Here is a 21,408-nt window from a genome sequence, read left to right as displayed (position 1 = left end):
CAGAGGTAGGGCAGGCTCCGGGGTTGGTGGAGTCAGAGGCTCGGTGATGTCATCCATGCTGGCCTTCCTCAGGGTCACAAGATGGTTGCAGCAATTCCAGGCATCATTTCTAGACACCACTGCGTCCGGGGAAAAGAAGGCCATCTTCAGGAGTGAGGAAGCCCTTCCAGAAACCCCTTGACACACTTTTCCTCCTGTCTCATTGGCCAGAATTGGGTCACGTGTTCATTCCTGAGCGCATCCCTGGCAAGGGGAACAGGAGAGCATGATTAGGATAGAGTCACCAGGTTCTGTCCCAAGCTGGGCTGGAGATTACTGTTCCCTGATCCTGTGGGAAGGGCTGGCTGCCACCTGCTGTGCCCACTGCTCCCAGTGCCTGGAGGAGCCGGCTGCATCTTCACTGTTCTGAACCTGCCTCTTTTCCAGTCCATCAGAACTACATCGGAAATGATGCGGAGAAGAGCCCCTTCTTCCTGTCGGTGACCCTCTCTGACCAAAACAATCAGCGTGTCCCTCAATACCGTGCAATCCTTTGGAGGAAAACAGTGAGTATCAGACCTGCACCTGGAGTTTCAGCACCACTCCAGAGTTTAATCAGTGTCATTGCCAGCCTTTTTCTACTAGGGTTTTTGAGTTTGGCTACTGAGGATTATCCTGTTCACAGGGGAGACCTTCACACTCTGAGTTTAACAGCAACTTTTCCTACATAAGCCACTAAGTAGACGTGTTCATTCCCCTCAATCTCTGCCCTCTCGGAATACACGACTATATTATCGCTGTTACTGATACTGAAAGTGATGAGCTGGCACATCTTCAACTAAAAGAAACAAGATTTAGTGGACGAATATCATACTGTTATGTGGGCACAGCCCCTGGGGGGCTCCTGTTTCCATGAGTCAGTTGGTCAACTGCTGAAGCAGCTGTGCTTCTAGGATTTCTTTGAGGCTTACCTCCTTTCATCAATTTCATGGTGTAGAAAAGCAACCCTAGATCTAACAAGTACCTCCTGCCCATGGTGGGCTCTGGCCACTGAGCTGGGGACAGCGGGCTGAAAGCAAGCCCTTTCAACTCGAGGACGTGGGTCTTTCTTTAGCTCAGAAAAGTTTTTTTATGTTCATTGGTGTTGCTTCTTTTCCTGTTCTGAATTTTTTCTAGTAATTCTTACATTCGACCTCTGTCTTTCATCTTTTACCTTTTCTCATTATCTTCTTCTCTTGTTTTTTTTTTTCTTTGCTTCTCAGAGAATTTTTTAGAGACCATATCAACACTAGAAAGAGCAAAGGGTTTGGAGTTCAGAAAACTAGGGTCAAATCACCTCAATAACAAGCTCATTTTGTGTGAATTTGAGAAAATTGCTCATGCCCTCTGAGCCTCCATTTTCTTCTTTGTAAAATGGGAAAAGTTCTGGGCTATGGCTCACAGCGTGATGAGCACTAACAAGACTAACAAGACTACCTGAAGTGAGATCTTGCTTGAAAATTTACCCAGTGTCCCAAATTGTCAAATCTTAAAACTGATTAGGTGCCTAAAGGATAAAACATCTTATTCTTGAATTGGTGAGTACGGTGTATAATTTAAAAAGCAATAAAATAAACCACACTTAGAAAATGTTAGTTCTATTATTTGGTGGTCCCACTTGATGGGTACATTTGTTGAAATCCAGTATTTAAATAATTGCATGCTGATTTTTTTTTTTATATACAGTAGGTTCTTATTAGTCATCAATTTTATACACATCAGTGTATACATATCAATCCCAATCGCCCAATTCATCACATCACCACCACCACCACCCCGCCACTTTCCCCCCTTGGTGTCCATACATTTGTTCTCTACATCTGTGTCTCAATTTCTGCCCTGCAAACCGGTTCATCTGTACCATTTTTCTAGGTTCCACATATATGCATTAATATACGATATTTGTTTTTCTCTTTCTGACTTACTTCACTCTGTATGACAGTCTCTAGATCCATCCACGTCTCAACAAATGACCCAATTTTGTTCCTTTTTATGGCTGAGTAATATTCCATTGTATATATGTACCACATCTTCTTTATCCATTCATCTGTCGATGGGCATTTAGGTTGCTTCCGTGACCTGGCTATTGTAAATAGTGCTGCAATGAACATTGTGGTACATGACTCTTTTTGAATTATGGTTTTCTCAGGGTATATGCCCAGTAGTGGGATTGCTGGATCATATGGTAATTCTATCTTTAGTTTTTTAAGGAACCTCCATACTGTTCTCCATAGTGGCTGTATCAATTTACATTCCCACCAACAGTGCAAGACGGTTCTCTTTTCTCCACACCCTCTCCAGCATTTGTTGTTTGTAGATTTTCTGATGATGCCCATTCTAACTGGTGTGAGGTGATACCTCATTGTAGTTTTGATTTGCATTTCTCTAATAATTAGTGATGTTGAACAGCTTTTCATGTACTTCTTGGCCATCTGTATGTCTTCTTTGGAGAAATGTCTATTTAGGTCTTCTGCCCATTTTTGGACTGGGTTGTTTGTTTTTTTACTATTGAGCTGCGTGAGCTGTTTATATATTTTGGAGATTAATCCTTTGTCCATTGATTCGTTTGCAAATATTTTCTCCCATTCTGAGGGTTGTCTTTTCCTCTTGTTTATGGTTTCCTTTGCTGTGCAAAAGCTTTGAAGTTTCATTAGGTCCCATTTGTTTATTTTTGTTTTTATTTCCATTACTCTAGGAGGTGGATCAAAAAAGATCTTGCTGTGATTTATGTCAAAGAGTGTTCTTCCTATGTTTTCCTCTAAGAGTTTTATAGTGTCCGGTCTTACATTTAGGTCTCTAATCCATTTTGAGTTTATTTTTGTGTATGGTGTTAGGGAGTGTTTTAATTTCGTTCTTTTACATGTAGCTGTCCGGTTTTCCCAGCACCACTTATTGAAGAGACTGGCTTTTCTCCATTGTATATTCTTGCCTCCTTTGTCATAGATTAGTTGACAATAGGTGCGTGAGTTTATCTCTGGGCTTTCTATCTTGTTCCATTGATCTATATTTCTCTTTTTATGCCAGTACCATATTGTCTTGATTACTGTAGCTCTGTAGTATAGTCTGAAGTCAGGGAGTCTGATTCCTCCAGCTCCGTTTTTTTCCCTCAAGACTGCTTTGGCTATTGGGGGTCTTTTGTGTCTCCATACAAATTTTAAGATTTTCTGTTCTAGTTCCAGAAAAAATGCCATTGGTAATTTGATAGGGATTGCACTGAATCTGTAGATTGCTTTGGGTAATATAGTCATTTTCACAATATTGATTCTTCCAATCCAAGAACATGGTATATCTCTCCATCTGTTGGTATAATCTTTAATTTCTTTCACCAGTGTCTTATAGTTTTCTGCATACAGGTCTGTTGTCTCCCTAGGTAGGTTTATTCCTAGGTATTTTATTCTTTTTGTTGCAATGGTAAATGGGAGCGTTTCCTTAATTTCTCTTTCAGATTTTTCATCATTAGTGTATAGGAATGCAAGAGATTTCTGTGCATTAATTTTGTATCCTGCAACTTTACCAAATTCATTGATTAGCTCTAGTAGTTTTCTGGTGGCATCTTTAGTATTCTCTATATATAGAATCATGTCATCTGCAAACAGTGACAGTTTTACTTCTTCTATTCCAATTTGTATTCCTTTTATTTCTTTTTCTTCTCTGATGGCCGTGGCTAGGACTTCCAAAACTATGTTGAATAATAGTGGTGAGAGTGGACACCCTTGTCTTGTTCCTGATCTTAGAGGAAATGCTTTCAGCTTTTCACCATTGAGAATGACGTTTGCTGTGGGTTTGTCATATATGGCCTTTATTATGATGAGGTAGGTTCCCTCTGTGCCCACTTTCTGGAGAGTTTTTATCATAAATGGGTGTTGAATTTTGTCAAAAGCTTTCTCTGCATCTATTGAGATGATCATATGGTTTTTATTCTTCAATTTGTTAATATGGTGTATCACATTGATTGATTTGCGTATATTGAAGAATCCTTGCGTCCCTGGGATAAATCCCACTTGATCATGGTGTATGATCCTTTTAATGTGTTGTTGGATTCTCTTTGCTAGTATTTTGTTGAGGATTTTTGCATCCATATTCATCAGTGATATTGGTCTGTAATTTTCTTTTTTTGTAGTATCTTTGTCTGACTTTGGTACCAGGGTGATGGTGGCCTCATAGAATGAGTTTGGGAGTGTTCCTTCCTCCGCAATTTTTTGGAAGAGTTTGAGAAGGATGGGTGTTAGCTCTTCTCTAAATGTTTGATAGAATTCACCTGTGAAGCCACCTGGCCCTGGACTTTTGTTTGTTGGAAGATTTTTAATCACAGTTTCAATTTCATTACTTGTGATTGGTCTGTTCATATTTTCTGTTTCTTCCTGGTTCAGTCTTGGAAGGTTATACCTTTCTAAGAATTTGTCCATTTCTTCCAGTTTGTCCATTTTATTGGCATAGAGCTGCTTATAGTAGTCTCTTAGGATGCTTTGTATTTCTGCAGTGTCTATTGTAACTTCTCCTTTTTCATTTCTTATTTTATTGATCTGAGTGAGTCCTCTCCCTCTTTTTCTTGATGAGTCTGGCTAATGGTTTATCAGTTTTGTTTATCTTCTCAAAGAACCAGCTTTTAGTTTTATTGATCTTTGCTATTGTTTTCTTTGTTTCTGTTTCATTTATTTCTGCTCTGATCTTTTGGATTTCTTTCCTTCTGCTAACTTTGGGTTTTGTTTGTTCTTCTTTCTCTAGTTCCTTTAGGTGTAAGGTTAGATTGTTTATTTGAGATTTTTCTTGTTTCTTGAGGTAGGCTTGTATAGCTATAAACTTCCCTCTTAGAACTGCTTTTGCTGCATCCCATAGGTTTTGGATCGTCATGTTTTCATTGTCATTTGTCTCCAGGTATTTTTTGATTTCCTCTTTGATTTCTTCAGTGATCTCTTGGTTATTTAGTAACGTATTGTTTAGCCTCCATGTGTTTGTGTTTTTTACAGGTTTTTTTCCCTGTAATTCATTTCTAATCTCATAGCGTTGTGGTCAGAAAAGATGCTTGATATGATTTCAGTTTTCTTAAATTTACTGAGGCTTGATTTGTGACCCAGGATGTGATCTATCCTGGAGAATGTTCCGTGCGCACTTGAGAAGAAAGTGTAATCTGCTGTTTTTGGGTGGAATGTCCTATAAATATCAATTAAATCTATCTGGTCTATTGTGTCATTTAAAGCTTCTGTTTCCTTATTTATTTTCATTTTGGATGATCTGTCCATTGGTGTAAGGGAGGTGTTAAAGTCCCCCACTATTATTGTGTTACTGTCAATTTCCTCTTTAATAACTGTTAGCAGTTGCCTTATGTATTGAGGTGCTCCTATGTTGGGTTCATATATATTTATAATTGTTATATCTTCTTCTTGGATTGATCCCTTGATCATTATGTAGTGTCCTTCCTTGTCTCTTGTAACATTCTTTATTTTAAAGTCTATTTTATCTGATATGATTATTGCTACTCCAGCTTTCTTTTGATTTCCATTTGCATGGAATATCTTTTTCCATCCCCTCACTTTCAGTCCTTTCAGTCACATATGTGTCCCTGGGTCTGAAGTGGGTCTCTTGTAGACAGCATATGTATGGGTCTTGCTTTTGTATCCATTCAGCAAGCCTGTGTCTTTTGGTTGGAGCATTTAATCCATTCACGTTTAAGGTAATTATCGATATGTATGTTCCTGTGACCATTTTCTTAGTTGTTTTGGGTTTGTTTTTGTAGGTCCTTTTCTTCTCTTGTGTTTCCCACTTAGAGAAGTTCCTTTAGCATTTGTTGTAAAGCTGGTTTGGTGGTGCTGAATTCTCTTAGCTTTTGCTTGTCTGTAAAGCTTTTGATTTCTCCATCGAATCTGAATGAGATCCTTGCTGGGTAGAGTAATCTTGGCTGTAGGTTCTTCCCTTTCATCACTTTAAATATATCATGCCACTCCCTTCTGGCTTGTAGAGTTTCTGCTGAGAAATCAGCTGTTAACCTTATGGGAGTTCCCTTGTATGTTATTTGTCGTTTTTCCCTTGCTGCTTTCAATAATTTTTCTTTGTCTTTAATTTTTGTCAATTTAATTACTTTGTGTCTTGGTGTGTTTCTCCTTGGGTTTATCCTGTATGGGACTCTCTCCGCTTCCTGGACTTGGGTGGCTATTTCCTTTTCCATGTTAGGGAAGTTTTCGACTATAATCTCTTCAAATATTTTCTCAGGTCCTTTCTCTCTCTCTACTCCTTCTGGGACCCCTATACTGCGAATGTTGTTGTGTTTAATGTTGTCCCAGAGGTCTTTTAGGCTGTGTTCATTTCTTTGCATTCTTTTTTCTTTATTCTGTTCCACAGCAGTGAATTCCACCATTCTGTCTTCCAGGTCACTTATCCGTTCTTCTGCCTCAGTTATTGTGCTATTGATTCCTTCTAGTGTAGTTTTCATTTCAGTTATTGTATTGTTCATCTCTGTTTGTTTGCTCTTTACTTCTTCTAGGTCTTTGTTAAACATTTCTTGCATCTTCTCTATCTTTGCCTCCATTCTTTTTCCGAGGTCCTGGATCATCTTCACTATCATTATCCTGAATTCTTTTTCTGGAAGGTTGCCTATCTCCACTTCATTTAGTTGTTTTTCTGGGGTTTTATCTTGTTCCTTCATCTGGTACATAGCCCTCTGCCTTTTCATCTTGTCTATCTTTCTGTGAATGTGGTTTTTGTTCCACAGCCTGCAGGATTGTAGTTCTTCTTGCTTCTGCTGTCTGCCCTCTCTGCATGCTGATTTTTATCTCAGCTACATAGTGTATCAAAATTGCTATGTAGCTCTTTCTGGAAAAGAAATTAGCATAAACGTAAAAGAACAATAATTTTTTTTAATTTTTTTTAAATTTTTAAAATTTTAAACATCTTTATTGGAGTATAATTACTTTACAATGTTAGTTTCTGCTATATAACAAAGTTAATCAGCTATACATATACATATATCCCCATAAGGAACAGTAATTTTTTATACACACATACATACACACACATTTGCATGCATGCATACCTATATAGCAATAAAGTAGCACCTTCAAAAAGCCCAGAAAGAATTTCCAGGAAGCACTACAGAATAAACTGTGGCTAGGAACTTTTTGTGATGATTAAAACTAGTACTAGTAATAACAATAAAATCTAACATTTATTGAGCACTTACTGTATGCCAGCTACGTCCTCCAAATGCATAGGTGTTATTATAGTTTAGGGAACTTAAATGACATGACTGAGGGAGGTGGCAGACCAGGCAGAACCCAGGACTGCATGCTGAGCTGTCACCACTGTACATAACTAATTCTATATGTAATTCTTTGACTCATGCTGTCACTCTCCCTATCCTGTGAGCTCCATGAAAAGAGGGGACATAACTGCTTTGTCCTCAGTATCCCCACCAGCAAGCCGAGTGCTTGGCACATAGAAGGAGCTCAATAAATATCTGTTGAATGAATTCATGAAATGATTAATAATTAATGAATTGAAGTCCAACTTAACCAGTGTGCTCTGCTGCCTCTATTTATATAAACTTCTATGTTATGTTTCAGAAATTTTTCTTTCTTTAAGCAGGTTTAAGGTAAAAATCTGATCTAAAATAGTTAGGTCTTACTCATGAATTATTTCCTGCAGACAAGTTTTGGCCTTACCCCTCTCCCCATGCCACTGCAATTGGGGTCAGTCTTGCCGTTAGCATGGCTGTCCTTGAAGCAAGTTTAAGCGTCAGTTTTAGAAGATAACACTGGAGAACACGTGCCAGTTTTCCCCAGGTGCATGATCATCTCTTCTCCTTAGTCACCTACTGAGAAGGGCTGGTGCCTTCGTCCAAAGCCTCTTATCTTCTGCACCAGGAAGGCTGTTTTCTGGCCCCCTCCATTTTTTCTTACTTATTTTTTTTATGTTTGCCTATTACAGTATTCCAGTCTCTTCTGGCTTAAATATTCTCTTCAGATGACTCTGTCTCTTTTGGACAAATAATCAGCCTTTCCGATTTCAGTCCCCTAGCCCTGTTTCTCCTGAAGTAAATGTTTGGGTATGTGAAGAGAGGACCTCTGAGACCTCATGGTGGTGGGAGAGGAGGACCTGGGATCCCCACGGGGCCCTCTGGGTTCTTTCTGGTTTCTGCTGTGGAGGAGCAACCACTGAGGTGTAACTGGTCTCCTCCGGCTTTTGGGGGGGGTCATTGGAGAACACCTGTCCCTGAAGTCCATGGTCCTGGCCGTTTGCTCCTTGTAGTGAAGTCACTGCACATGTGAACGCTCTGACCTGATCCCAGGTCTCTGCTGGTTGCCGAGCCTCTCGGAAGTGCTGCACTCTCTCAGCCCCGGGTCACACGGGAGGAGGCGGGAGCGTCGCCTTAGGCTCGGGTCTCTAATCTTGCTGGCCATCCATGCTGGAAGCTACCGAGTTACTGCCCCTCACTGTGTTCAGACAGGTTCTGCCTGGACTTAAGGACTCCTCTGGAAGGCCATGCCTGGGAAGTGAGCCTCTAGTCCGGGTGCTTCCAGATCTTACCTTGATGTGCTTACAGCTTCCCCACCCCTGCCCCTATCCAGGCCTGCCCTCGGGACGGAGGCATCAAGGACCCCAACACCTAACCCCTCAGCTTCCCTGTCTTCCTTCTTCCCTCCTTCCACTGAGGCCAGGGTCCGTGTCGCACTTCTGCTACCTCCTTCCAGAAGAGATTTTCTCAGTCCTACCTTCTTCCTTCAGAAAACAGTCACTTCACTTCCTCACCTGGGACGGTTGCCAGGTACTGGGGCAGGAAGAGTGGGGCAAAGGCAAGGGGAAGTTTTGCTTGTTTTAATTTCCAAAGATATTGTCTGTATTACATTATAAATTGTGATGAGCACTCTGAAGGAAACGAAGACAGAGAACGAACAGTACAGAGGCCTGCCAAAGTGAGATAGTCAGGGAAGCTTCCTGAGGAGGTGACATTTAAAGAGACCCACAGGATGAAAGGGAACCAGCCACATAGAGAGTAGGGGGAGGGGTGGGGTCGTTCCAGACAGAAGGAACAGGAAATACAAGAGAAACAGGAGCCTTCTGGGGATGACTTTTGGGTGGTGAGAGAAGTCAGGGAGGTGGGATTGAGACCCAGGACCACCGTGGAGGCAGCATGGGGTGGGCAGAAGGAGCATTAATCCCCTTCTTTTGAGAAGTGCCAATGCCAAAATCCAGAGCCTCTTCTCTCGGCCCTAAATTATGTGCAGGGCTGGGTAGGTGTTTGCTGCCCACTGAAGGGCAGTGAGGAGATGAACACATCAAAGCAGAACATCGGCGTCAGGGTCAGTTATTGAGCCCCTGTTGGCCCAAAGCCAGCGCTGGAGGCTGTGGGGAATCCAACAATGCAGGTGACTCAGCGCTCCCTCCCTACCCCCCCCCCCCCCCCCCCGTGAGCTCACATTCTCTCATTAAACAGAAACACAGCTAAACGTATAAACCCTGCTAGAAACTGTCTTGCACATCTCTGGCTGTGTTCCTTCTAAACCCAAAGAGAAAAAATGACTCACACTTGTAAAAAATCCATCCAGACAATACAGCAAGTGAAAAAGAAGAGGATCAAAATCCAGCTACTCAGTGATAATCACTGCAGCGTCCTTCTCGACATCTGTCCGTAAACACACACACACACACACACACACCCGCTAAATGGGGTAATGTGGACATGCACTTCTGTGTCCTGCTCTGCTCACTTAGTGTTGCCTGATATGCACTTGTACTTGACTCTCCCTGTGCATTTTTTGGTTCCACTGAAAACAGAGAACTGGAAGGTGTTTTTTCTAGAACAGCAACCCTGGAAAGCCACAAAAAAAAAATGACGGGGAGGAAGAGCTTTACCCCTTTATAGTGAAGAAAAGTACAGATCCACAATCCCAAGAGCCCTGGGTTTCACATCCATTTCAGCAGCTTGTGATGATGTTACCAGCACCCAGGCAGGGCTGGATCCTCCCTCTCTCATTCCATACATTCCCCCCAAAGCTGCCCCGGTCTTCTCTTAAAAGCTGCCTTTGGTGTGTTTGGTGAGAAGAAAAGGTAGACAAGCAAGAAGGTCAGATTCAAGACCCTGTTCTAGACCGGTTGGCATCCCACACAGGTGACCACAGTATGAGGTAAGCTGGGGCCGGTGAAAAAGCAAGGCCGCAGGAGTAACTCAGGTTTCAGTGGGTGGGTCATGTGGAATTTGAAAATGCATATTCCTATCATAATATTTATATGTAGAAATTTTTTTAAATCTGCGGAATGCAAACTACAAAAAAAAAAAAAGAAAACTCAACTTAATTTCCTTGGCTAGTAGAGAATCCAAAAGAAGGGCTCTACCTGGTGCAACTTCTGACACTTAACTGGGAAGGCATACTCATCCCCAGCCTGGAGTAGGGGTGAGAATACCCAGTTCTCCAGGGCCCTGGGTGTGAAAGTTTAGTTTGCCAAAAGAGATCAAGGGCTTGAAAAGGTTGGGGAACTCCACTCCGTGCCATTGCTCAGGGCTCGGACACATGAGTTTGCAGATGTGTCCCGAAAACATGAACAAACTTGCCTGATTCCTACAAGGAATGTCCTTTCCCTTCTCTAGCTGTTTGTGCTGCCAATTTTATTATTAGTCATAGTTAGAAAGGGAATTTTATACGTGGACTGCGTCATAATCTCTTTTGCTAAATAAGCGTGTAGTATAAATCCTTTGCGAATTATAAATCTGTATCGTCTCTTTCTTGGAGATTGTAAAAGAGACTAGCCCTCATCTCTCCTGGGTGCTTAGACGTGGGACTGAGCCATCAGGCAATCCTTCCTTCATTCCCTTTCGTTCAACCAGTATTGATTGAGTACTTCCTATGAATTGGTCACAATGGGTACTCATTCAGAGAGGAAGAAACAGACTTTAAATAAGTAAACACAAACAAATATAAAAGTACACATTATGAAAACTTCTCTGAAAGAATCGGGTGATTTCTAGTTTAAAAACTCTTTGACCTGGAGGAATCACATTTGGGTCCCGTTGAATGTGTGGAGACAGTTTTCTTCTTCTGATCTTTGAGGCTGATCCAATTCTTGACTCAGAGACCAAACCCCCTTCTCCTCTGGTTCAGACGGCTCATCTGCTTATCGCAGCACCTGAGACAGCGCGGACCCAGCAGTCCAGACGCTGCAGAGTAATTCTTAAAGCGTAAATGCCGGGACTTCCCTGGTGGCACAGTGGTTAAGAGTCCGCCTGCCAATGCAGGGGTCAAGGGTTCGATCCCTGGTCCAGGAAGATCCCACATGCCAAGGAGCAACTAAGCCCGTGCGCCGCAACTACTGAAGTCTGAGCACCTAGAACCTGTGCTCCATAACAAGAGAAGCCACCACAATGAGAAGTCTGCACACAGCAACGAAGAGTAGCCCCCGCTCACCGCAACTAGAGAAAAGCCCATGCACAGCAACGAAGACCCAAGGCAAAAAAAAAAAAGAAAAGAAAAGCGTAAATGCCAGGTAGGGGGGAATGGTGGAAGATGCTGTCGAACCTCAGTAAGAGTTTTTCTAACATAGAATGTATTTATATATATGAAGAAAAATGAGAAAGACTGGACATGGGTTTCTTTTAAATGACCAGGTAAGACTCTCTCAGAGATGGAAATTGCCAGACTTCTCACTGGTTTGCTGTTTTGACTTTCCAGGGTACCCAGAAAATATGCCTTCCCTACAGCCCCACAAAAACGCTCTCTGTGAAGTCCATCTTAAGGTGAGTACAAATGAGCAGAAACCCAACACCAGGCACCCATAAATGGGTTTTTTCCTGTGATCATTCTGATGTCAGCTTGCTATTTCCTTGGGCCTTGGAGTTGTACTCAACATTTTGCTAAGCCCTCGACATGCATTACCTCACTGAATCTTCACAGCAGCCCTATAGGACATATAGTGTTATTATCCCCATTTTATGGATGAGGAAATAGAGGCCCAGAAGGACAAAGCCAAGATCACACAGCTTGTGTGTGGTAGGACTGAGGCACAAGTCCAGGTCTGGCTGGTTCCGAGCTTTGCTCTCAAGCATCTGTGTTCTGCATGCATCGCCTGCTTCTTTTTTCCGGCACGCATGCAAATATTTTGGTTTTGTAAAGAAAATCAAGAAATTTTTTTCCTTTCATTTTTCTGGTTTGAAATAGGAACTCAGATGTCAGCAAATGCTTCTCTGAGAAGAACGTGCTTATTCTTCACCAACAGAAAGTTAAATGAATGGAAGGAACCACTCGCTGCTCGGTGCTCAGCTGCCTCTCGTGCCCCCATCTTTCCACTTCCCTCTCATCTCTCCCCCATGTCGGGTGGCAGCCTCCCCTCGGGAATGCCACCACGCAGGTCAGCCTGTTGCTCTGTCACCAGCTAAGATGTTACATCGTAGTAACAGTAGCTTCTGTTTGTCAGGCGCTGTGCTAAATGCTTAACAAGCATTCTCTTGGGGAATCTTTAAATCAGCTCTGGAAAGTAGATCTATTACTACCACCACTCCACATAGGAGGAATCGGAGCCTCAGAGAGGTGAAAAGATTTGACAAAGATCTCACAGCTGGTAAACCACAGAGCTGGGAATTAAACCTGGGTTCGTGTGATGCCAGGGCTTGAGCTGTCAATCACCAATGCCATCCTGTGTGAGTCTGAGACCTTATCCTGGTGGCCTGGTGATTTAGTCTTTATTCATCTGCAACTAGGTGGTGGCAGGAGGTGGTGTTTTTGATGTTCCCACCCACGACTCATACTTGCCAGAATGTCTGTTAGAGTGACAAACTTGACTGTCAGTTAGGGATTGCAATTGGCTGATGAAAGGGTCCTGAGATTAAGAAGTAAAACATTTCATATCTCACGTTCAAGCTTGACTTTGTCTTCAGATTGCAGACCTTCTCCCCTCTGCTCTAGGCCCCCTGATCTTTCTCCTGGCCAGTCTGAAGCCCGAGCTAAGAGGGCATCAGTGCAGAGGTTAACCTTTTTCTTGAGCACAGAAGTATCTTGCTGCTTCTAAATCTTAACTTGCTTTGAGAGCAATAGTTTGAATTATATTGGCTTAAATTTCTGTGAATCCTTTTTTCTTCTTCTTCTTCTAAAATGAAGTTTCTCCAGCTCCTTTCTTCTGTATATTTAAAGACCAGGGATTTCACTGAGTTGTAATTTCATTTAATTGTCTGAGTAGGCCTTCACTTTTCAGTCCTCCACTCATAGCCAGAGCAAGCTGCAGCAAGAGAGTATTTTTAAAGATGCGAAGATTAAAACTTCTGCAGTTGCTGCCAATAGAAGAAAATATTTTATCTGTTTGTTACAATCATGAACTTGGAAACTTAAAAGGAAATTAAAATATAAATACTATGGAGTCAGATAAGCCTGAGTTCACATCATGGCTCCACTACTTCACAGCATTGTTATCCTGGACTATTTCTTTAACTTCTGAGCCTCAATTTACTCATCCTTAAAATGGGGATAAAATAGTACTTGCCTCATAGAGATTAAATGAGATAATCCATGTAAAGCATTTAGCAGGGTGCCTGGCATATAGTAAATACTCTGTAAATATTAGCTATTATTTTTACCTTTCATTTACAAATATGAGGATTCTTGCTGAAAGGGGCCTTAGACATCGTCTAGTCCAATTTCCTTGTTTTACCTCTAGAGGAACTTAGCTCAAGGAAATTCACGTTGCTTTTCCAAAGCAAAACATAAAAGAACAATCCTGCCAAGGACAGCCTTTTGCCCTAAGTGGGAGAGGAATTGCCAAAGGAAGAAAGACACGTCAGGTCATCTTAATTACATTTCATTTTATCATTAATTGCTATGTAAATGTCAGTGAATCACTTTTTTAGTAAATAAAAGTAAGAATCATGGAGATTAGTCAAGGTTGCCTGAAACAGATGCTCTCAATTCCCCCCTCCCTCTCTTACTCTGTGAGTGTGCTCAGGGTACAGCCACTGCGGTTGGTTACTCGCGTGTGTTCCTTCATTGATCACTCCTTGTTGGTTTGTACCTCCTGTGGCCCTTCAGGGAATCCAGCTATGATTTTCTAGGAGATAATACTTAGCTTTCCTGAAGACCTGAGACTGGCTCCACATTGTTTAAGTTTCCACCACACTGCGGCTCACTCTGTCCATTCTATTTCAGTGCCATGAATCTGGACAAATTCGAGAAAGGCCCCAGGGAAATTTTTCATCCTGAGATACAAAAGGTAACAGAGAATTTTGTGCTTCATAATTGTATAAATTTGATCACAGTGTTAGAACTGACGAATCATTGGTGATTCTTAGCCTAGGATCCCAACCAGAATCACCAGTGGTTCTCATCATGGAGAACCTCCCACCCGACATTCTGATGCAATCAGTCTAAGATAGAGGCTGGGAGTCTGTCATTTTCAGAAATTCAGAGGATAGAAGATGTCCAGAAAGCTGTCCTGTTTTCTTAAGACTTACTGTTAAGGGAAAGCAGTCCGCCTTGGGAGAAAAAAAATTTAGAGTCATAAACTAGGTAACAGTCCATCAGAAAAATGTCAGCCAAACTTTTGTCTTGCAGTTGCAATCAGTTTCACTTTGAAATCATCCCCTTGAAAGGTATAAACACAGCCATCACTAATGGTGTGACAGTTGTGTGTTAGAGCTGAGCTTCGAGGAGTTGGCATGCCAGGTGGGGTGACACAGGAAGAGGCTGGAGAGGCAGGTTGGACTCTATCCAGGAGACAGCAGGGAGCCAGTAGAATCTTTAAGCAAAGGAGCATCATGCTTAAATCTGCTTTTTAGGGAAATAATTCAGGCAGTATGAGAAGGATGGATGGAAGCATGAGCGATCTTTGTGTGCATACCTTCACAATACAGTTAGCTTTTATAATAAGTTACTGGCTCTCAACTTAGCTTACCAGAAATGTATAGAATTGTGAATTCCCATGTCTTTTGTTCTAATTTAATTTTTAAAATAGTATTTGTACCCTGACTCAACCCCAGAAGGAACTGAGGCAAAAATGGTTGTGTTAGGTTAAACTTTAAGCAACTTTAAGCCATACTGTGCTTAATAGTAGTTCCTTATAGCCACCTTAAAAACAAATTAGAATTATAAGTTCAGTACCAGTGTGTCCTTATTACTTCATTTGTACCAGTTATCATACTCAATCCTTTCCTTCTTGGAGCCTGGACCCCCAGACACTGGGGCCAAAACCCACGAGCCTTTTGGATGCTTCCTTTTGCATCTTGCTGCTGAGCAGATCCCCTCTGCCCAGAGAGGCCACCCCTGCCTGGCCATCCTTATCTGCTTTCTCTCTCCCACAAAATGAGACAGGACAAGAAAACGAGATACAGCAACCTTCTGCCTATTTATATCATAACTCTATGCCTGTTTTTCACCAAACAAAAGACACTTTCACACTCTCCCTTCCATTCATGAGCTTTCCCTCCATCCTCTGTGGGTGTGAGCATCCAAGCTTGTGTGTGTGTGTGTGTGTGTGTGTGTGTGTGTGTGTGCAACTTACCAGCAGTAGTTCCCCTGCTGTCATCAGGTGTCTGTAGATTTCCCTTAGGAAGGCTTGAGCAACAGGCTTCCGGTGTAGGGAAAAGAGTTCTTACAAATCACTGGATCCAAAAGGTAAACAGAAAATAAACCAACTGCACTCTAAAGAAGGCATCTTTCCACCAAAAGTGGGAAGATGGCTGATGCTGTTTTAAAATGTTATTTGTCTGTTTCTGCTGCCCTTCTGTGTAACATTTTTCTCAGGCAAAATCTTCCCAGAAGCAGCATATGATAAGCTAGCTTTAAGTGGTTAGAGAAACCTAGGTATCTGTGTGTTTCTTCCCACTGCTATGCATCATCTTTGTTTCCTGATAGTTGTGGTATAATATGCCTTTCCTAAATGACCAGGTATTGTATAAAAATCTGTAGAGCTAAGTTTGAATATTTTAAGCACTTCGAAGGGGAGAAAAGTGGTGTCAATGTCAGTAGACTGAAGCTTGGCTTTCACAGAAAGTCAACATAAAATGACCACCATTCAGCATGGACATAACTTTTCAACTTCATTTGACAGGACTTGCTGGTTCTTGAAGAACAAGAGGTAAGTAGTCTCGCAAGACGCCTGGTCCTGCCGCTCTGCCTCCATATTTGTAAACGAGCTCCCCCTTCACCAGGAACACAGCCCTTTCTCCCAGGCACACCTCTCTGTGGATTTGCACAGTGAGAATCTCTTATCACTGAAAGCCTCCACTGACATGTTTTCTCGGGTGTATTTCAGAATTTTCTATGCAGCTAGCCGTAAAGATAGAAAAACAATCAAGCTGCTTAAATCTGCTTGGAAATATTCGAATGTTAACCTCATGATCAGGGTAAGGAATTAGGTTTTTGTTTTCCTTCAGTTAAAGCTAGTGTACTTTATTAGTACACTCGACTTACAGAATGCCATATTATTTGCATGTTTCCATTTTCTGTTGTCCCACTTTAAAAAAAAAATATGTTGGAACCTGTGCTCCGCAACAAGAGAGGCCACGATAGTGAGAGGCCCGCGCACCGCGGTGAAGAGTGGCCCCCGCTTGCCACAACTAGAGAAAGCCCTAGCACAGAAACGAAGACCCAACATAGCAATCAATCAATCAATCAATCAATCAGTCTTTAAAAAAAAAATATGTTGGGTTTTCCAAGTCCATAACTAACATAGAGAAATATCCGAAATATTATCAATAGACAGTTGAGTAAATCAGTGGAGTGTGTGTACACTGTGCCTCTCGGTAAATGGCAGTATCATCCGTCCAGTTGCTCAGGCCAAACTTGGAAACATCCTTGACACCTCTCCTTCTGTCACACCCCCCATCTAATCCATCAGCACATTCCATGGACACGTCTCAATGCCTCCACCACCACCACTCGAACCCCGCAACACCAGCCCCACCGTCTCCTGCCTGGACTCTGCAGCTCTCCAGCTCTTCTCCCTGCTTCCTTTCTTGCCCTCTCTTCTAGTTTTCATAGAGTATCCAAACATGCCAGGCCAGGCCCTCCCTACGAGGGCCTGCGTGCTGTGGCCGGTGCCACCTCTCCATCCTCTTCTCTGCACTAACCACACTGACTGCCTTCTTCTTCCACCTCCTCAGGAAGCCTGCTCTTCCCACCGCAGGGATGCTCCTCCCAGGTGTCTCACGGGTCACACCCTCACTTAATTAGCATCTCTGCTCAGCAAGGCCTTCCCTGGTCGCCTGTTTAAAATAGCACACCCTGCCTCTCACCCACCGCCCTTCTCACTGCTTTGTTTATCTTCTTAACACATGGATTTCATTTATTCAGTTTTTATCTGTTGCCCCCATTAGAATGAGAGCAGGGACTTATTCAATTTTGTTCACTGCTGTATCTTCAGAGCCTAGAACTGTGCGGATAGAAGACACAGAGTAAATATTTGTTGGTTGAATAAGTGAATTATGTATTGATTGAATGAATTATGAAATACTATGATGCCATTAAAAAGAATGAGGTAGACCTCTATTTACTGGCATGGAAACATTTCCACGACATAGTATTTACTGAGAAAAAAGCAATTCACAGGGCAATACTTACAGTATAATCCCAGTTGTTTTTATAAACACAGATTTCTATGTGTATTCATTCACTCCTCTCCTCCATTCATTGATTCAACAAATGTTTACTGAACTCTGACTGTGGGTGAACCGTGTACTACTCGAGGCATTGGGGATACATTGCTAAACAAGACAAGGTCCCTTCTTCATGGAGTTTACAATCTGGTGGGCTAAGACCAACTAAGCAAGTAAATAAGCAAACATAAACACGGTACTATTGACAGCCCCAATAGCTGTGGGGAAGGTAAACAAGGTAGGTGATGTGGGGTCAGGGGTAGGTTTTATACGTTAACCAAACAGGAAGGGTTTCTCTGAGGCAACGGCATCTCAGCTGATTCCTGAACATGGCGATGTAAATGCAAGGAAGGAGGCTGAGAGGTTTCACCGCCGGCTGTTGGCAGGAGTTGCTTTGGGCAGGTTCATGGAAGTGTAAGGTGGGATGAGGCAGAGAGCAGGCAGAAGGAGACATCTACATTTTAATCTACATATTATCCATGTATGAATCATGCTTTTTGCTAAAGAATCCATGAACTCCACGTGTAGTTTGTAAAAGGCAAAAAATAAAAGTCATACACATTTCTGACAAACATTTGAAAAATACAGAAATGCACAAAAGGCATAAAGAAAATATCACCTACAATCACGAGAAAACTAGTATTGGTATAGTATCACATTTTGATATATGTTTGTTATATTTTATATAAAATTAGGATTATACTATATATAGTTTTTATGTCTCAAAATTACTCTACTCACTAATTCACAAATATTTATTGAGCACCCAAGAGTGCATGCCCCTGCCCGTTGTGACAAACAATACAGAAATTTATCAATGGAAAACATGAAAGCTCCCCCACTTCGCCACTTCCACCCTCCCTTGAAGAACCACTGTTTGCTGTTTGGTGTATATCCTCTCACACTTTTCTTTGGATCTCCCAAATTTTGAAAAAGGAGTAGCTGATCTCTTTATTTCTCAATTTTATTTCCTTACTAAGGGGATATTTGCTAGAGGCAACAAGAGCACTCATGACATTGTACTTGAAGAGGTGTGAGCAGTGGTCAGCATCCTTCAGAGCTTCTCTGAGAGCTGTGTGGCCAATGCACTCTTCTTTAATCCTGCCAGCTTCTTGACTTTATCTCAATTCCACCCAATTATAGTGATAATCAGCTGCAAAGATGGGCAGGGAAAAAAATAGTAAACAATACTAGTGATGTTTCTGAAAGGTTAGCTATTTGGTAAAGTGTTGTTTGGTGTCCTGAAACCCAAGTTTTATTTGTCCACTGTGTAGAGAGCGCCCCCTGCCCCCGCCAGGAGAGAACATGTCATCCCAAGTAAACACACGTGGAGAGGGTGACAGATGTGTAGGAACATGTGAATCACAGAAATATGGAGACATTGCCTAAATAAGAGTAACAAGCAACCGGGGGCATCCAGTTTTGAATCAGGACATCATTTCTTGATTCCAAAAGATTCTTCTGGAATCAATGGGACGTTAGTCTCCCCCTTATACTTCACTTTCTTCAGAAGAAATATAATTCCTAGCATACTATTAATTCCCAAGAATGTGACTATACATTGGTTATAATCATGTTGAGTTTTGTCTCATGAAATTTAGAACTTAAAAATGTAAAGTCCCATACAAGTAGGCATTACAGATATGACCTTATCTCTATGGTGAGTGTCTGAGCAGGACTGAAGTGCCGAGAAAACCAGTTCCCACGGATTCCCTCCACCAGTCACCTCCCTCCAGGGGCCCAGGTATGGTCTTGGGACTTTGAGCACTCCCTCCCATCCCCCAAGTAGCAGCCAGCCTCATGAAGCACTGATGACGTTAGGTTCAACACTTCGTTAAAACATGACCCACGGTGGTCAGGTAGCCCCAAATCAAATGATGCCCTCCTCAAATAGCCCCTCCTAAAAACTATCTCCTCATAAAATACAATGCATCTGTTCAGCGATGCCTTGATTTCTGGAGATAGGAGAAAACTCTGTCATTCATTGACATCATTTGGGAAGCCCGGGAAACAAAATTACCAAAATGAGACCTCGTAAGGAATTTCAAGTACTTATCAAGGCCTTGCAACACCAGTCTTCCTGGAGCCTCCCCCTGAAGTGGGTGAGTACCCTCAGCAAGGGTACTGATGCCAGTCACAGAGCTGCCCCAACAAAGCTTTTTAAAGCTTCAGCCAGTGATCAGGCAGCAGTGGGTCCTATTTCTGCTTGTAACTCTTAGCTTCGCTCAACTCAAAACCATCCTGGGAAGACTCTGCCACTGTGTTGGAAAGAGCACTGGATCGAAAGTCAGAAGACCCGACTTCCAGCCCCAGTCCTGCCATCCACTTAGTACCAGCCTTGGGCAAGTCTCATCTTCCCTGGGCTTCAGTTGTCCTGCCTGTAAAATGAAAGCTATGGATTCAGTGGACCATAGGGTCCCTACTGGTTCTAACAGGCTGTTAGTTCATGGCTCATGGCTCATCGCTCCGGTCACTGACCCAGTCTTTCTGCCCTTGGCTTGCTAGCTGTCAGCTCAGCTGGACCTGATCCTGGGCCTCCTGACCGTCTGCTGGTTGGTTCCTCTAGCCCTGTGGTTCTCAAAGCGGGGTCCCTGGGCTGGCAGCATCAACGTCACCTGCGGACTTATCAGAAATACAAATTCTTGGACCCTATCCCAGACCTGTGGAATTGGAGACCCTGGGAATGGGGCCAGCAATCTTTATTTTAACAAGCCTTCGAGGTGATGCTGATGCCTGGTCAAGTTTGAGAACCACTGCTTTTGTCCCTGCACTGTTATTCTAAGAGGGTCATCTGTCAGACCCCAAACTACTGTAGGTGCTTGTTAAGGGACCACTGAGAATGGAAACGGTGCCAGAGTCTTAGAGACATGTGATTGCTGTCACATTCCCAAAGGAGAGAAAGAAGAGCTACAAAAAAGCATAGAACCCTGAAGTGGACAGAAATCCTTGACAAAATCCTAAGAAATTTACCAAAAACGGGTTTGTGATGAAGAGGTGATCATTTGGAAGCAGCTTGTGAAAAATAGGTTGTATCTGACCACTTGTGTTTCTTTTCTCATTTATTACGCACACAATTATGCCATGAATATTTATTAACCCTCTCCAATATACCCAGCACAGTGGTGGGTCCTGGAGATTCCACGGAAAGTACGATGTATACCTTCCCTCCTTCACAGGACTTAAGTTCTAGTGGTAGAAACGGACAAATATGCAAGCTCAATAAAAAGAATTACAGAGTGTGAATAGTGCTATTAAGAAAATAAATAAGCTGCCGTGACGGAGAATAACAATGCGGGGAGTGTGTTGGGAGATCAGGGACGGCCTCTCCGGAAATTGATGTTTGAGCTGAGACCCGCATGGTGGGCAAGAGCTTCTGTAGAAGGAGCTGTGGAGGAGCCCCGGGTGGAGGGACCAGCCTGGGAGCCGCCTCACTCTTCCTCACTCTGTAGAGGAAACCACCAGATAGAAAATTACTACTACTGATGGGTATGCATCTGTCCCTCAGGTGTATCGGGGACAGAAAAATGTTTAGAAGTACAGCCGTAGATCTTTGGATTTTCAGTCTTAATTCTCCCAGATCCAGCTGTCCTGAATTCATCAGGCCCTCTGCCTTGATCCCCCGCTCTGACCCACTGGCAATGTTTTAATCACCTTTGTTCTTTGCCCCTTAACTGACCCCTGAGAATTCCCTCATCAAACAGCCTTGCAAAGGTTGATTCTTTTCCAACCTCAGATTTTTTTAAATTATAAAATACTTCAGGCACACAAAAATGTATAGACAACAATATAATGAGGACCTATGACCCTATTACCCAATTTAAGAAAAA

At 42.5% G+C, this 21,408-nt stretch overlaps 1 protein-coding gene and 1 long non-coding RNA gene across 9 annotated transcripts in view; one reads left to right on the top strand and one right to left on the bottom strand.

The window, feature by feature from the left end:
* The window catches only part of GARNL3 (GTPase activating Rap/RanGAP domain like 3), a 154,204-nt gene that overhangs the window by 83,998 nt on the left and 48,798 nt on the right, over positions 1 to 21,408 (top strand). For all 8 annotated transcript variants that reach the window (XM_082470056.1, XM_082470058.1, XM_082470063.1 and 5 more), the window contains 4 exons: positions 427 to 545; positions 11,676 to 11,740; positions 14,136 to 14,199; positions 16,036 to 16,062. In XM_082470056.1, coding sequence (XP_082326182.1) covers positions 427 to 545; positions 11,676 to 11,740; positions 14,136 to 14,199; positions 16,036 to 16,062 — 275 coding nt within the window. The remainder of the gene's footprint in view (positions 1 to 426; positions 546 to 11,675; positions 11,741 to 14,135; positions 14,200 to 16,035; positions 16,063 to 21,408) is intronic.
* Positions 1 to 21,408, bottom strand: part of LOC309664594 — a 135,604-nt gene that overhangs the window by 70,406 nt on the left and 43,790 nt on the right. The window lies entirely within an intron of this gene.

This window comes from Balaenoptera physalus, assembly GCF_965194825.1.
Source record: "Balaenoptera physalus genome assembly, chromosome: 7".
NCBI classification, from domain to species: domain Eukaryota; kingdom Metazoa; phylum Chordata; class Mammalia; order Artiodactyla; family Balaenopteridae; genus Balaenoptera; species Balaenoptera physalus.
Note: the sequence above shows the minus strand (reverse complement) of the source record. Positions and strands in the feature narration are given on the sequence as shown.